The sequence below is a fragment of the Rhododendron vialii genome, chromosome 6a, assembly GCF_030253575.1.
Source record: "Rhododendron vialii isolate Sample 1 chromosome 6a, ASM3025357v1".
Lineage (NCBI taxonomy): Eukaryota > Viridiplantae > Streptophyta > Magnoliopsida > Ericales > Ericaceae > Rhododendron > Rhododendron vialii.
The window spans coordinates 39,479,060-39,494,512 of NC_080562.1; the positions used below are offsets into that span (position 1 = coordinate 39,479,060).

The 15,453-nt window shown below is 38.6% G+C and overlaps 2 protein-coding genes across 3 annotated transcripts; one reads left to right on the forward strand and one right to left on the reverse strand.

Annotated features, from left to right (window-relative positions):
- Nucleotides 1–934: 934 nt before the first annotated feature.
- Nucleotides 935–4,830, reverse strand: LOC131328725 (uncharacterized). Its single transcript, XM_058361631.1, has 6 exons — nt 4,749–4,830; nt 3,910–4,066; nt 3,514–3,638; nt 2,387–2,437; nt 1,949–2,281; nt 935–1,840 (listed from the first exon to the last, which is right to left on the reverse strand). The coding sequence occupies exons 1-6, from the start codon at nt 4,828–4,830 to the stop codon at nt 1,074–1,076; spliced, it is 1,515 nt and encodes a 504-aa protein (XP_058217614.1). The 3' UTR covers nt 935–1,073.
- Nucleotides 4,831–7,804: 2,974 nt separating this feature from the next.
- LOC131330275 (ADP-ribosylation factor GTPase-activating protein AGD5) lies at nt 7,805–14,773 on the forward strand. 2 transcript variants are annotated; one of them, XM_058363808.1, is made up of 11 exons: nt 7,805–8,064; nt 11,219–11,277; nt 11,469–11,559; nt 11,689–11,743; nt 11,826–11,916; nt 12,033–12,270; nt 12,808–13,030; nt 13,124–13,299; nt 13,491–13,739; nt 13,817–13,875; nt 14,270–14,773. In XM_058363808.1, exons 1-11 carry the CDS (start codon nt 8,014–8,016, stop codon nt 14,427–14,429), a joined length of 1,452 nt encoding a protein of 483 aa, XP_058219791.1. In that variant the 5' UTR covers nt 7,805–8,013; the 3' UTR covers nt 14,430–14,773. The 2 variants fall into 2 exon arrangements, with proteins under 2 accessions (XP_058219791.1, XP_058219790.1); XM_058363807.1 differs by lacking the exon at nt 7,805–8,064 and adding an exon at nt 8,997–9,101.
- Nucleotides 14,774–15,453: the final 680 nt, after the last annotated feature.

Genomic DNA, 15,453 nt, shown 5'->3' on the forward strand with positions numbered 1-15,453 from the left:
TTTTTTTTTGTTGGATTTGCAATTTAATGATTATGGAATGTAATCCGTGGATAAACCGAAACCGAACCATGACTCACGGATTGGATTGGAACCGAACCGTAGGACTTTTGGTCCGGACACGGTTTTGTATTTTCTAAATACCGTGACTCACGGATTAGGATTGGATTCATAGCAAATCGGTCCAATCCGGACCGCGGACAGCCCTAAAAAAAACTGTAGCCTTTGTATAGTAGGGGTGCACCGAACCGTCGACGAAAAATAGATACCCCACCGAGTGCCATGGCATTATCATTTTAAATTTTGTGTTCATCAGTTGAAAAGCTAGATAAAGCATTAATAAGTTGAGGTTCCAAAAAATTTGTAAAAAACAGGAGCTAGACTTGGGAATACCCATTTCAGTCCATTGCATCTAACAGGCATTTAGCTCTCCATATTTGAGGTAAGGCCACCCAGAAGTTTCATCTCTCTTTTCCTTTTTTCGTCTATTTTTTTGTGATTATCTGTGGTCCATATATTTCAGTAGAGTTTCCTTTTGGACATATTTCAGCTATTTGGGTAGGTGTTTACGCCACATTTTAGCAATTCTGGATTCATCTACACGTCATGGGGATTTTGTGTCGATGAAAGATGGGTGTGGACTTCTCAAATCGATAGGTAGTAGAAAGAACGAACACAAGGACACTTACAAAAAAGTATGTGTCAAGATTCAGACAATTCAAGGTTAATAAACTGCAAAAAAATCGGTTCCCATCCAAAAGTGAAGTGCAATACCAATCAATTTTGCGTTTTCGTCATATTTCCAGCACGAAATTCTTATGCTTCTTCTAATTAGTTTTGTACCATGATATTTCCGCAGTTGGTGGAGACCAGATTCGGGAATTCATAATTGTATTGATTACCCATCCAGAAAAATGGAACTCATCTGGAATTCTTATTCCCACTTTCGACGCAACTGAAATTGCAGAACTTAAGGACTACAAAAGGCAACATTTCGTAAATGATCCAGAAAAAAACTCCAAAATTCCAGGAGAATTTTTTTTATTTTATTTTTTGCAACAAAATTACGAAGTAGGCTACTCATTTCCGGCAAACAATTCCACATTCTGCACCACATCCATAGCCAGTGAGTCATCCTTGCTGTGAACTCCAACTGGAGCAAATACACAAGAATCACAATCTGCAGACAAAAGCGACTTGGTCCTATATTTGTTTTCACCTCCCACCACCGGCATTGCAACACCAGGCTTCGCTGGATTCTTAAAGTCTGGCTGGTAAGTCCGACCAAGCACACCTTCAACCTTTGTGGAAAGACAGAAGAATTTGAATTGCACCTCTAAGTGAGCAAAGCAGTCGTCCGAAGGTATTTGGTAGTTATGGATTCTGTCATCTTCCTCGGTCACTGGCACCACATTGACTGAAATTTCTGCAACTTCACGTAGAGTAACTAAAACACTGTTTTTCCACGATGTTCTTTCTACTTTTAGGTCGTTTTGTGCAGATACCCACAAAGATGAGTAGGTTTCTGGTATGACTAGCTCTTTGCCATTGTATGAGAATTTTAGGAGGTCGATTTCGTCTTCCCATGTTTCTGCTTTGATAGCCTCAACAGAGAAACTGCAAGAGCCGAAAAGGATTCCTAGTGCTTGAATCCACGTGTTGTCCGTAGGTCTACCCGCTGGCCTTAGTCCAATAAAGCGAGCGTTGATTTGGAGATTGAGATCTGAAACCAAGGTGAAATGCTCGTTTCTTTTGCCATGGAAATAGAATACAGTGCCATCTGCACCAATGAACCGCGGGTCCAAGCACGCTGCTCCAGGGGTATTGCAATTTGGTTTCTTATCTGAAAAGAATAAAACATAAGGGTGTTAGTTTTAATGAACAGTACACATCGATTGTGAAAACAAATGCGAATAAAATACCAGACAGTCTATTTTTGTAGATATCTTACTTTTGCACTCAGGTTGGCAGATGGGCGAACCGCAGTTGAGATAGCAAACCTTAGGGTGTGGGTCAGTCGGATATATACTCGGGCATTCCGCTGGGCATTTAAGCTGCTGGTAATAGCACGGGCTGTTGTAGTTCGTGCAGGTAGTATAATCTGCCTTGATTTGTACTGCACCAGATACAAAGAGAAGCAGAATGATCAAAAAGCATTTGCTGCTTAAGATCCCTATGACTCCTAAAGGTAGAACAATTAAGAGACAGAGTAAAAACACACTCTCTCTCTGTTGGTTTTTATAGGCTATCTCAAGTGGGTTTTGTCCTAAGCCTCTGTTATTCTCTATACATTAATTATTAGTGGGCTAACAACATGGGGCTTAGTTGGATCACTTGAATGATTTGCTTTGTTTGTTTAATCCAAGGTCAATGCTTTGGTGGTTGTTACCTTGTTTAAGCAATCGGCAGTGATATTCCATCGCAATATCGCATCGACGTGCTGTCAAACACCGCCAACCATGATGCCAAAAAACAAAAGAAAGACAATACATGGGTTTTGAGGCACCACATTTCTCAAGGCAAATTTCGAGGCTTGATACAAAAGTTCATTTGTCGCTCTCTCTCCCTCTCTTGTCAGTGCGGTAGTGCCAGCCCTGAGCAAAGGCAAGCACGGCGTTCACTTTAGACCCCCAAAATTTTGCTTAAATGAGAGGCCCCTGAAAAGTTGTGTAGTATTCATTGAATATAGGTATGTAATTTTATATTCATTCAAAATGAGCATGTCAAATGAGTAGAATATCAATTTTTTAGTTTTTTATTTTGTACAACTCTAATAAAAACTTTTGCCTAAAAATGCAAGAAGAGTGATCCTCAATTGATTGTCTTAAATTTAGTGATATGTGACTTTATAGTTTTATCTTGTTGGATTCGAATTATTTTGTTTTTGAAGTTTTTTTTTTTTTTTTGAGATGACGAAGGAACCATGATACAGTACGGCCACTAATTGGACCCATCCATAGGGCATAAACCTCCGGGCGACCCAAAGCAAATCACCTCCCTAACCCGCCAAATAAATCTTGGTATCGCCCTGGAGAGGAGTTGAACCCTGCCCAACTCTAGCGCCAAATAAATCTTGGTACCGCCTGGGAGAGGAGTCGAACCTTGCCCAACTCTAGACAAAGCCCTTGCCCTTCCGTTGGGCCAAGCCCAAGGGTGGTATAATTCCTAAGCTTTGCCCTTCCGATAACTATGCCAAACGTCGTGAAAGAAGCGGCCCTTCGTTCATCGAATGCCATGAAATAATCTGTTAATCCTAAGACACTGTTGATCAATTTCACTGAGGAAAGCAAAGTTGGAAAATTCTTTGGCATGCATGAATACCAAATACCTCATTTTTTAGACAACAACAAATATAAATGAAAATACGAGGAATGTAACTGTAGCATTGGAGGCTCAGAGAATCTGAAAGTTTTTCCAAACTCCCCAATAACCATCAACCAAACAAATCCTAGGACGATTCTAAAGTCTATTGCCCAATGTTGTCTACGAAATCAACACATGTGCGACAGAGGCAACCTTTGAACCTGCACATGCCACAGCCAACACAAACACATGACATGCAACCGCTGCATCTAGCAGATTCAGGGCACCCGCGACGAACCTTACGACTTTGTCTCTCCTCCGGATCTTCACAAGTTATCCTGAAACCAAAAGAAGTTCCCGAATTCGAAACGTAAACTTTGAGTATGAAATGATTCGTTAGATCTAAACAAGAACCGCAGGGCACAGAAAAGGAGTTTACTTTTCATACGGAGTGTCGGAACACGTCCAGTTCACTTTGGCCAAAGCATCGTGGAATGCACGACACTCCTCCGCTGTCCTGAGGCGGAAACGACGATCTTTCCCGCATTGGGAGCAGAGCATGAACTCGTCGCGATGAATAGCTTGCCTTGGCCTGAGGGTCCCCTTTACCTCTTCTGGTCTCTCTCTCTATGGTAGTACTTCAGGAGAGGTGTATTTAGCAAAGGAATCCTCTTGTCTTTCTCAGTGAGAACACAGATCTGGTTCTTCCAGTTGCTCAACTCTTCGCTCTCGTAATGCCTTGCGAAAGAACGAGGGGACAACTTATCTGAATATAAATCGTGCAAGTGTTCATCAGAACAAATACCAAATATAATGTTATCAATCCGTTGGAGAACAAGTGAACGCTATTAGAGTAAGATTGTCAAACAAAGAAGGAAACATACTGAAAAAAGCAAGCAGTGGTTTATTCCCTTTTCTATTACAATTAGAAGAAAGAATGAGTTGTTGAATAATAAACAACTTGTAAAGTATGATCTTCATAGCAACTTGTGAAGTATAATACGTGCGAGAATGAGTGAGACAGATATATCCAATATATCCGTTGGGAGGTGGTCCGGTATGCCGTATGTTTTTTGGTGATGCAAGGTGTCAGGTCAAGCTTGTGCGAATTAAGCTTAGACTAATCCCTACGGCCCCAGACATGCCGTATGTTGTCAAGAAACAGGATTACATCATATTCTTTTGAAATTAACTTACTACTACTTGGTAATGAAACTAGCTGATGATGCAAGTGGTGGGAGTAGGAAAATAGTAGATGTTGCAAAAGATTTTATATAGTAAATCTTATGTTACTAATTTAAGCAAAAAATATATATATTTGTAAGCTTTATGTTACTAATATACGCAAACAGAACCTATCGACAGCCATAACCACTTCCCGAATCAAAGCAGAATGATCGAAAGAGATGATTATAGACTTGCTTCGCGACAGGTAGGAAAACATTCACACTTAATCTCGAGCTTCCCATGAGGGAAAATCTTGAGCTTCCCAGGAAGTTCACCGTAGTCGCTTCTTCTGACCAGGCACATGACTTCGATATGATTCGGTCCTTTTTCAATATTCACAATGCCTCTCAATTATTCATCACTGAACAACCACCTCCATTTCTCTGCTTTGTGTAGCTTTTGTGCTCCCAAAAGAATACCAACAACTGCAGCCTTTGAGATTGGATAAGTAGTAAATAAAGAACACACATTAGTAGCATTAAGTTCACCCCATTAGATGTTTACAGGAATGTGAGTTGAGAATACATACATTTCCTAAGTGATTACTGCAAATTAAACACAACTTTAGGTGTTCAGTACTGTAGATTCACAAACATAGCAAAGTACAACCATAGAGGCAAGCCGGGTTGTATGAATGCATATCAATTTTTGGATCAAACAAGAAACAAAAATCCGCAAGATATGAAGTGAAATGTGTTATACGAAACAGAGAAACACTAGGATTCAAATTGCTTTCGTGAGGATTCATACGGCAAGTTGATGACAAATAAAGGACTTAAGGACAGACTTGAAAATGGACAAAACTGATGCATGTACAAAATTTTAAGACCACATTTTAGATTATATCCTTTCAGAGATTTTGTTTAAGAAAAAATAAGTACTTTTGATCAACCAGAGCATGCAAAATACTATACCTACTCAAGGATAGACTTCACCTGGAACGTTTAAATGGAGAATGTAGTCCGAAGTTTCAATAGTTGTAAAAAATAGAGAATGAAGCACACTTTATATAGAGAAATTTGGTGACCGCGCGTTGGCAGATTAATTTTGAATAATCAACGGTAATAATTCAAAAATTAAGATAACTTAAGGAAATAATATGAACGATGAATGCGTTGTAATCAATTAATTCCAACGGTCACTAATCTAACGTCTACTTGAAAATTATAGAAAACATATTTGTTCCATCTTTAAAATTTGGAGTTATTACAATTTACCAAATTGAACATATAAGATGCTAGTAATTTGCTTTGCACGTGCGTAGCCACATTAATCATTGGGCCATCATCGTCATTTCAACTGGGGCATGAGGACACTACATCTATTTAGGATAGCTTAACAAAAATGCTACTTGCACAACCGTTGTGTTGGTTTGGATGGTCTAGATTTTAAACAAATTCTTCCAAGAAAAAGTCTAACTTTTATGGGAAAGAGTTTGAGTGAATCGTGACCATTTATTATAGCAATGGACGGCTAGAGATTGGTTGTGTGTTGTGTTTTACACAACCGTTGTGTGTGTAGCACTTTTGATAACTTAATTTGATCTGTCATAATATTTTCTGAATGAAGAATTTGATTAATTAATCATTGATTGAGACAAGATGAATTATCAATTAATACCAACGGTCACTACTCTAATGACTACGAGAATAATACTAGAAACCATGTTTTGTTCAAACTTCAAAATTTGATTTGTTATACCCATTGAATTGAACGCCTAAATATGATACATGTAGTTATGCACGTGTGTAGCATGCTAACTATATCACTCATAGGTTTATCATCAATTTTTCACACGATGGACAATTACTACAGAGAAATCTAATAATGGGTTGACATATTATTTTCAAACAATCGGGGATCATAATTGAACGACTAAGATCATTGAATGCGAGAATATAAATTATCAATGCCAAAAAAGTTGACCAATTCAGCGGTTAGCGAAATAAATAAAAACAAATTTATTCTAAACTTCAACTTTTTATAGTTGGTATTTATTTCACTCAACACTTAATCCGCTGCTAGTAGTTTCGCACTGCGTAGCACATGCCAACCACATTGCCCGTGGAATCATCATCTCTGTCTTTCAAACAGGGCATGCAAATACTACATATTCTCCAAAATAAAATTGTTTGTTAGAGCTTTTTTAAATCGAGATACGTAATTAGAAGTTTCAATGTCTATAAAATCCGCAACTAAGCACAGTGTTTATAGAGAAATTTAATGGCTATTGTGAGATTATTTTTGAATAATCAAGGGTCATAGTTAAAAGGGAAATATACTTTAGCGGAAGAATGTGAATTGGTACTAGCTATCTTTTTTTTTTTTTGATCCGTACTAGCTATCTAATTATCAGTAGTTTGGTATCCCCATCAATTCGCTTCATTATTTGTGAAAAAGTATGATACAATGGTGCTTTCACAAATGATCAAGGCATGCTTATATACAATTCTCAACTAAGGTACATGTGTTTTTAAGAGATATAAATCCTGATGAAGAACAAAATCAGAAGTTTCTAGACTTGTAAAATGCCAAATAAAAGTCAGGTTATATAGATAGGTCTAATAGAGAAGGTAACAAGTAGTTTCGATGCATGTATAAAAAGCCAAACGAAACACAATTTGTATATGTACAATTATAATGATCACTTACAAAATATTTTAAAGAACGCGGAGAAGAAGAAAGTAGGAAACCATTTAGGTGTTAGTGAGTGAATCTTGGCTGATGAAATTTCTAGTTAAATTTGCACAATAAATTATGTGGCAATTTTCGATTAATTGCAAATGAAGTTAGTACTCGAATTTTTATTATTAATTTCTTAAGATGTAGTTGTGCGGAGAACATGTTCAAAGCACCTCTTTGTTTGACGGTCATTTTGGACGGTATTAATTATTTTTTTATACCCATATTTCAAACATCGAGGTATCCAATTGTTCTTTTCCTTTTCAAATGTTAAATTATGTGACGTACATTTCTGAAAATACCCATGCGTTGACGCTCTTTCTTGACAGAGTTAGTATGGGGATAAATTACATCGGTAGGGAAGCGTTCCGCCTTAGATGATTCATACATAGCATCTCTTTCTTTTATCAAGGAACATATACATCTTAAACATGGGACGAAAATGATACTTCCAAATTACTGAGAACTAAACTGACACTCTATCCATACTTTGCGGACCAACATTACAAATAAGCCAAATCCAACCTCCCACTTGAACTCCAAAATTACGCGTGGACCCCTTTCAATAGTTTTTGTTCTCTAACAAAAAGTTTCAACGTGCAAGCAAAAAAAGTCAAGAAGAAGCAATTCCATTCTCTCTCTCTCTCTCTCTCCGGAATACGCTCGTCATTTTAATCAGACGGTTCAGAGAGAGAAGCAGGAGAGAGCCCAAAAAAAAAATCTTTCATCTTTCCCTCTCCTCTCACCAGAGAGATATCCAATTGGACATCGATTCAATCCAAATTAGGGCGCGCATCAATAACCATGAACGAGAAGGCCGGAGTCAGCAAAGAGCTCAATGCCAAACACAGAAAGGTCCCACCTTTAACTCCTAACAACATCGTCATTTCTTCAATCTTTACGTCTCTCATGTATTTGATCTGAAATTTGTCGGACTTTATCTCTGGAGGGTCGGTGCTAATCTCGAAATTATGATTTTTTTTCAATTGGGTATTGGCTGATCCGATGCCCTAATGGGATCTCATGTTTGGTTGATGTTGATTTAGGGATTCAAGTGTGGGTTTATTGGGGATTCGAATTAGGGTGTGTTTGGTGCTAGTCAGTTTCAAAGATTTCTTCTTTAATAGAAAGGTATATGGGCCCTGTTTTGTTTGATTTGGGATTTTTGGGTAATGAGTGGGGAGAGATACATAGAGAAATGAGAGTAGTAATTGGAGGGAACTAATTGGGGACCATGTGCAGAGAGAGGGGTTGGATCTCATGTGGTGTGTTTAGTGCAAGTTAGGTTAAAAGCTTTCTTCTTTAATAAAAGCTATCTATTGTTTCTAAATCCACGATCAGATCAGATTTGCAAGTATAAGCCACACAAAAGGAAATAAGATGTGGTTGAGTGTTTTCACTTTGATGCGGAGTTTACCGGATTTGAGATTTTATGGAATTGGTGGAAGTGGAACAGCTGTTTTTCTTCTTTTAATAATCCTGATTAAGTGTTGTTTTCAAAATGGTTTCTTTTTTGGGATTTTAGTTAGATTGTCCGGTTTGTAAAACGAGAACTCAAAGAGAATGCATTCTTGTGAAAGACAATTCAAACTTTTTCTCCGTAAGTTAAAGAGCTCGTACATTTTGATTAACTTGCTGGAAATAAAAGTCTGAAGCTTTTTCACAAAATGCATTATTTTTAAGTTCTCATTTTATGGATCGGACAATCTTTTTGGGACTGAGGTAGTACATGTTTTTGCAGTGGAGAGTTTCGTTCCTTGTCATTGATGAGGGTGATTCATTGGCAAATTACCAGTGATTAGATGAGGAGCACTTGGGCTGGGATACTTAGTGTCGTAGAAGAGACAGGGTTGGCAAATATAAAGAAATTATATGTTATGCTCAGTGGTTGGGTGACGATTCCATTATGCTTGCCGTGGTTTCTTGGAGAGAGACACCGAAGCGGCGACGTCATTTTGCTGGCACAAAACTGGCACAAAAGTCCAATGTCTAGGATTACAAGTCTTTTGTTAGCATTTTGCATAGCTGTGAGTTTAGAGACTGTAATCTCAGGTTGGACTATTTGCCCTCTTCTTGGAGTATAGGGCCTTTTTATTTTTCCGGCTTTCTATATATGGGATTCCCTTATTGCCTTTCTTTGTGGAATTTGATCTACTTGAAAAAAAGAAGTTTTTAGGTTCATTTTCGGTGTGACTTTTTGAATTTAGCCTAATATTCACATCGCTGATGCCATAGATGTCATAGACTCATAGGAGAAGATAGACTGGTATCCCTTTTGTTAATCAGTTATGGAGTCACATGATATGTAGGTTCCAATATAAAATTCATTATTTTCTATGTTCTACACATTTAGTTGTTGTCGAATCTTCGTTGTGAACATGGATTTGCATTCTGACATGAGGACTGATGTCAGAAACGGAGACTCTGAAATTTGTGGACAATGATTATGGTTGCAGATATTTTTGCGCTTCAGTTCACTGTTTTGGTGTCTTTTTCTGTGCTTAAGTAAATGGTTACTTGCAGTTTGTGGGAAGGTTATTAGACATTCAGGTCAAGATGTATAAGAGTATTATTTTATCCCAAAAAAAAAAAAATTGCTTCCACATGAACACAAGAAAGGAAGAGAGGGAAAATAAAGATCACTTCTTCCATCCCATTTCATGAAGGTGTGGTTGATCTTGGGCCTTGTGGTCCCCATTAGTCTGACTTGCTGCCTGTTGAAAATTTCTTTATGCTCCATAAAATGAAGGGAAACCAAATTTGGTTATCCAATTGTCATACTGAAGCCTTGCGAACGAGGTTTGTTTGTGTATCTGAAGTGTGCAGTCATTTGATGTTGAGAACTCTTCTGTTCTTTAGGTTCGAGAGGTCGTACTTCTACTCCAAGTGTTGATCTGTCAACATACCTGGCATTTAGTTTCTTGGTTGGAGTTTGGTTGTTTCAGAGAATCTTCCTTTCTTTGCGATTCACATGGAAATTAAATGCAACAATGCGGAGACCATAAGATTTCATTCCTTGGGTATGGTGAATACCAAAGATTAATTGGTCTAGTCCATGGTTAAGTGTTCTCGCTTGACTTACGTTCTCTTAGTTCTTTAAAATTGGGAGTCATCCGGTTGATAACAAGAGAATTTTCCTCTGGAAACTTCACCAGGGAGGCAGAAAATGCTATTCTTGATGCGCTATCATGCTGATGTCATGGATGCATATTCACAACATTTGTTGGACACGTTCTCTCTTAGTCTCCCATCCTTTCCTTTGAAACAGAAAGTTATGCCCGTGCCTTATTCCTTTACTGCTGCTGCAGCCTTTGCATGATTATCACCACCGCCCATCTATTGATTCTATTGCCTGCCGTAAATGCTATCAGTTACTCTTCTCCAGTAGTTCGAATCTCTGTGCTTCACTTCTTTCTGAATCAAGGAATGCTATTTGGATGCTCTCAGAGGGTATAGAAAAAAGAGTGAGTTAGCATAAACAAATGAAGTATTCAAAAACTTAGCTGGTAGTGTAGGTCGTGTAGGACCCTAAGTTGCTATATGCTGGTGAGGTAGTCAGGCTATTATGGATGCCATAGTCCAGTTCTGTAGTCTGGTTCTGAATTCGATGCGTTTGCAAAGGACTTTGACTCTTGAACAGTCTTTTTTCTGCAAATTCCTAACTAATTTCCAGAGGACCTTCGCAAACAATAGAAAGAAAAAAAAAACAGAAAGTAAAGAAAGATTTTCATTTATTGTTGCTTTTGGTTGTTGCACAAATTGTTGGTTCGGTTCTATTTTGGTAGTTACCTTTTGTTGTTCTTTTCTCATGCCTGTTTTTGGCCTTGGGATGTATAATATTGGAGGCCTTGGCCCTTCTGATTGGTTGGCCATGATTGAAGGCCCCCGCCTCCTTTAAGAAACATAATTTCCATGTTGCCAACTTGCCATTCTTTCTCCATAGCCTGTAGCGGCCTTTAATTTATGTACATTTGACCAATGGACTTTTTTTTTTTTTGGTCATCCTCAGATACTGGAAGGGCTTCTTAAATTGCCAGAGAACAGGGAATGTGCTGACTGCAAATGCAAGTATGTTTCTGGAAACTTTTAAAATTGACGAAATCAATAGCGAAATTATGCAAATATTATATATGGAAGAAACAAGATTAGAAAACAATGATATCAGTTCCTTACCCGTGAAGTAGCTACATGCTATTGGTTGAAAATAACTGCTATCTATTTTGATTTTTGAGTCTGGCATTGACTCGTTTTTCATGCAGGGGTCCACGGTGGGCTAGTGTTAATCTGGGCATCTTCATATGCATGCAATGTTCTGGAATCCACAGAAGTCTTGGAGTCCACATATCGAAGGTGATAGTTTGTGCATTGATGTGCTTTTATAGGAGACTGGAATATGCACAATAACATTGGGAAATTTGTCTATTAGTCGGGTCCCTTGAAAGCAATTTTATGCATCTTTATCAATGGTTTCTTTCACAGGTGAGATCTGCTACCCTGGACACATGGCTTCCTGAACAGGTTGCATTTATTCAGTGTAAGCTTCTCGTGAATACACGAGCTCAACTCTTTTGTTCAATGACGGTCAGTGTTGTTGATAGTATGATTCCCATATGCAGCAATGGGGAATGAGAAGTCAAATAGCTATTGGGAAGCAGAGCTACCCCCTAATTATGATAGAGTTGGGATTGAGAATTTCATTCGTGCTAAGTATGTTTTTGTACCTTCTATTACCCTATTCACCTTGGCAAAACACAATAAATTTCTGCTGTCTTATTCTAATTGTTCAGCCTTAAGTGGAAAAGTTCTATAATGTTTTAACGAAGGTATGAAGATAAAAGATGGGTTCCTAAAGACAACACAAAGTCACCTGCTAGAGCTCTGGAAGACAAGGCTTCTGTGCAGCGGCAGATACCTGAGGATAGGAGTGGACATGACCATGGTAGCAATTCTGAAAATTCATCCGAGGAAAGGAAAAAAAACTTTCAAGAACATCGTACAAGGCACAGCATTCCAGCTCCTACGAGGATTAGTATACCTGTACCCCCCAAAGGACCTGAACCAGTATGTTGAATATGATCTTTCATTGTTTGTGTTCCTTGTTTGTTGCATTGCATGTTAGTTTGTGATTGTTAGGATCGCAACACACACGCACACAATGCACGAGTATAAAAACAGTAAAGAAATTGACACAAAGATATACGTGGTTCCCCAAAACCGGGTACGTCCACGGGAGCAAGAGCGGCTACTGTTCTTATTATCACAGTATATATTATTAGGGTTTTACAATAGAGAGCCTTTATACTCGACCTATTCCAACCCTAACCCGTTACTTATTGCGGTAGCCCTACAACTTAAAGCTGTAGAGCTACGCGCGTCTCTGGCCAATCAGCTAGTCTCACCCGTAGCCCTACAGAGCAAAGCCGTAGCCCTACCGCATTCACTAGCAGACTTTTTCATGGCTTCTCTCGGCGACATCCAACACACCTATTCTTGGAACTCCTCGGTACCTCTCATACTTGACATATGAGCCACAGTTCCAACAGTGATGATAGTCCTTCATAATGTTTGGCGAGCCTTGTCTAATTGGCTTGCATATAGGTTACTCCACTGCCAAAGGCTCAACAGATCACTGAGAAGAAATCAGAACCAATAGTAGCGCCTTCTGAATCAACAAAGCAGGCAGTAGAATGTAGTCCAGCTGTCTCTGCCTCGAAAGTTGATTTTGCTACTGATCTCTTCAACATGCTTTCAATGGATGGTCCTAGTGTAAATAGCTCAGAGGCTGCCTCTGCTGATGACAATGCATGGGCAGGTTTCCAATGTATGTCTTTGTTTGCCTCATTTGAACAAGATTGTTTTTACTTTCGGTGAGACCTTACATTTATTGTTAATCCTGGCTCTTGACCCTTTGCAGCGGCTGCTGAAGGTTCAGTAGCTGATAAAACTGGCTCTACAGAACCAGATGCTAAGAAGACGCATTCTTCTTCTGGTATTGAAGATCTGTTTCAAGACTCCCCTTCTGTAGTTTCTGCAGTGTCAGAAAAGCCTAAAAAAGATGCTAAAACTGATATTATGAGCCTTTTTGATAAGGTAAATTTCTGAGTGGCTTTATCATTTGAAGAACTCTTGTTTCTGTGGTAGTGTGGTTATACATGGAGTAAAGTTTGTGGTTAACAGTTGATATCTAAATTCTATATTAATGAACAAATGGTTGACCAACTGACAGCATTTGCGAATTACTTTACTGCCTGCTAAACTACTACTTTTTGTTTGCTTTGCAGTCCAATATGGTGTCGCCATTTGCTATTCACCAACAGCAAATTGCTATGTTGCAACAGCAGCAGTCCCTTCTTATGGCTGCTGCAGCTAAATCAGGTGGCGTTTTGCCAAATTTTGCTGGAAATGCACAACCACCAGGGGTAAATGGTACAACCTTACCCACCCCAAACTGGCCAAATGTTGGTTTCCAGTTTCCTGGAATGATGACACCTGCTGCTGGAAATAATGAGCTACTGAAATACATGCAGCAGGTTGAATGTATGAAAGTCTTTGTTTTTATTGTTTGTATGGAGTCCGAATACTCATTTTATTTTTGCCTTTGAGACAGATGGGAAACATGGGATCAACACTGCCAGTTGGGAGCTCTGTTCCATTTCCAACAGCAAGGTACTTTCCACTGTCTTCAAGGGTGATGGCTTTATTAACCAGATGTTTGATGGATCACATACGCTTTCTAGAATGTCCTTACTATTTTATTGTGATCGACTGATCATGCTTCGTTTTTCATTGATAACTCATTACCGGTGTTAAATGTTTGTTGTGGAATCTATTTTTCCTCGGAAATGCTTCTAAAATTCCACAAGCTAGGGGCAATACTTGTCTTCACATCTTATATCACATTTACCTCCCAAAGTCAAAGAAATATCTCAAGGAAAAGAAGTATTATGTGCTGTTGTCTTATCCTCAATATGAAACACCTTTCCACAGTACATGTATCGTAGATATCCTGTGCATTTGTATGGAATATTCTAGTTTATCCTTTCCCTTTTCTCCTTTGCAGCATTTATAATATGGGGCAAAATGCTTCTACTAATGGTGTGGCACCTGCCGGAACAAATAAAACGCCTTCAGCATCCCCCGTCTCATCTTCTGGGGTTACACAGACTGGAAAAGAATATGATTTCTCTTCATTGACGCAAGGTTTTTTCTCAAAATCCTGAGATGATGCTGCAACGAACTGTCATAGTAGCATGCTGACGGAATCCATTTACAGAAAGCTAGCATTTCGAAGGTCCTTTCCATGTGTACACTATTTGTATTTTGTAGAGGCGGCACTTTTCTGTTTTCCTTATTCTTTTTTCTTCATATTTTCTTCACTCTCTTTCTCAATACGGGCGGTGGATTCATTTGTATGAGATAGGTGGACTGGGTGGAGTAATAAGTGATTTTAGATTCATTGATAACCATTTTCCCGCTACGCTATTTTGTTTTGGACGGCTTATGGCTATAGAGAATATGTGAATTTGTACTGAGATGAGATAACCTGCTGTCTTTTTAAGTTAAACTTGCTGTCTTGAAAGAGCAAATTTGAAATGTCAGGAGCATGTGTTTGGTTGCTGTGACCCAACAAATCTTGATGGATGCTCGGATAGGACATGGATTTTAGTCAAATAACCTTCTGGATTTGGCCTACTAGTAGTAGAGTGTTAACCCTTAAGAAATGGCGCAGTGATAGTCCCTTGGCAATTAGCGTACTCGGGAATTCTAGGGTTCGACTCTCATTTGCGTGTCATTAATTTTTGTGTTGGCCTATCCATGCGTTTTATATTCCGGATTGTTCGGACTATTTGACTGTTTTGTAGAATCTGTTTACCAATCTTTTGCCTTTAAATATAAAAATACAGTTTCCTTTATATTAAATCTCGTGTCTTATTGGCCCATCAAACGGTCCTTAGGACACAACATCAGGCATGGAAGGCTCATTGTTGGAGATGGAAAATGCAGATTATTGTGCCTTCGAAATAAACAAGAAAACAAAACAAAACAAAAAAGAGAGAAGAAAAAGGTACTGCCGATTATTGGAGAGTAAAAGGAATGTCGGAAAAAAGAAGGATAGGTCGGTGGAGAATTGAACCCTAATAAGAGAAAATTGACAGTAGTATCTCTGCGTAGAAAAATCTGGAAATAAAACAAAACCATCATTGGGCCACTACTGCCGATTATTGGAGAGTAATTGGTCATTTG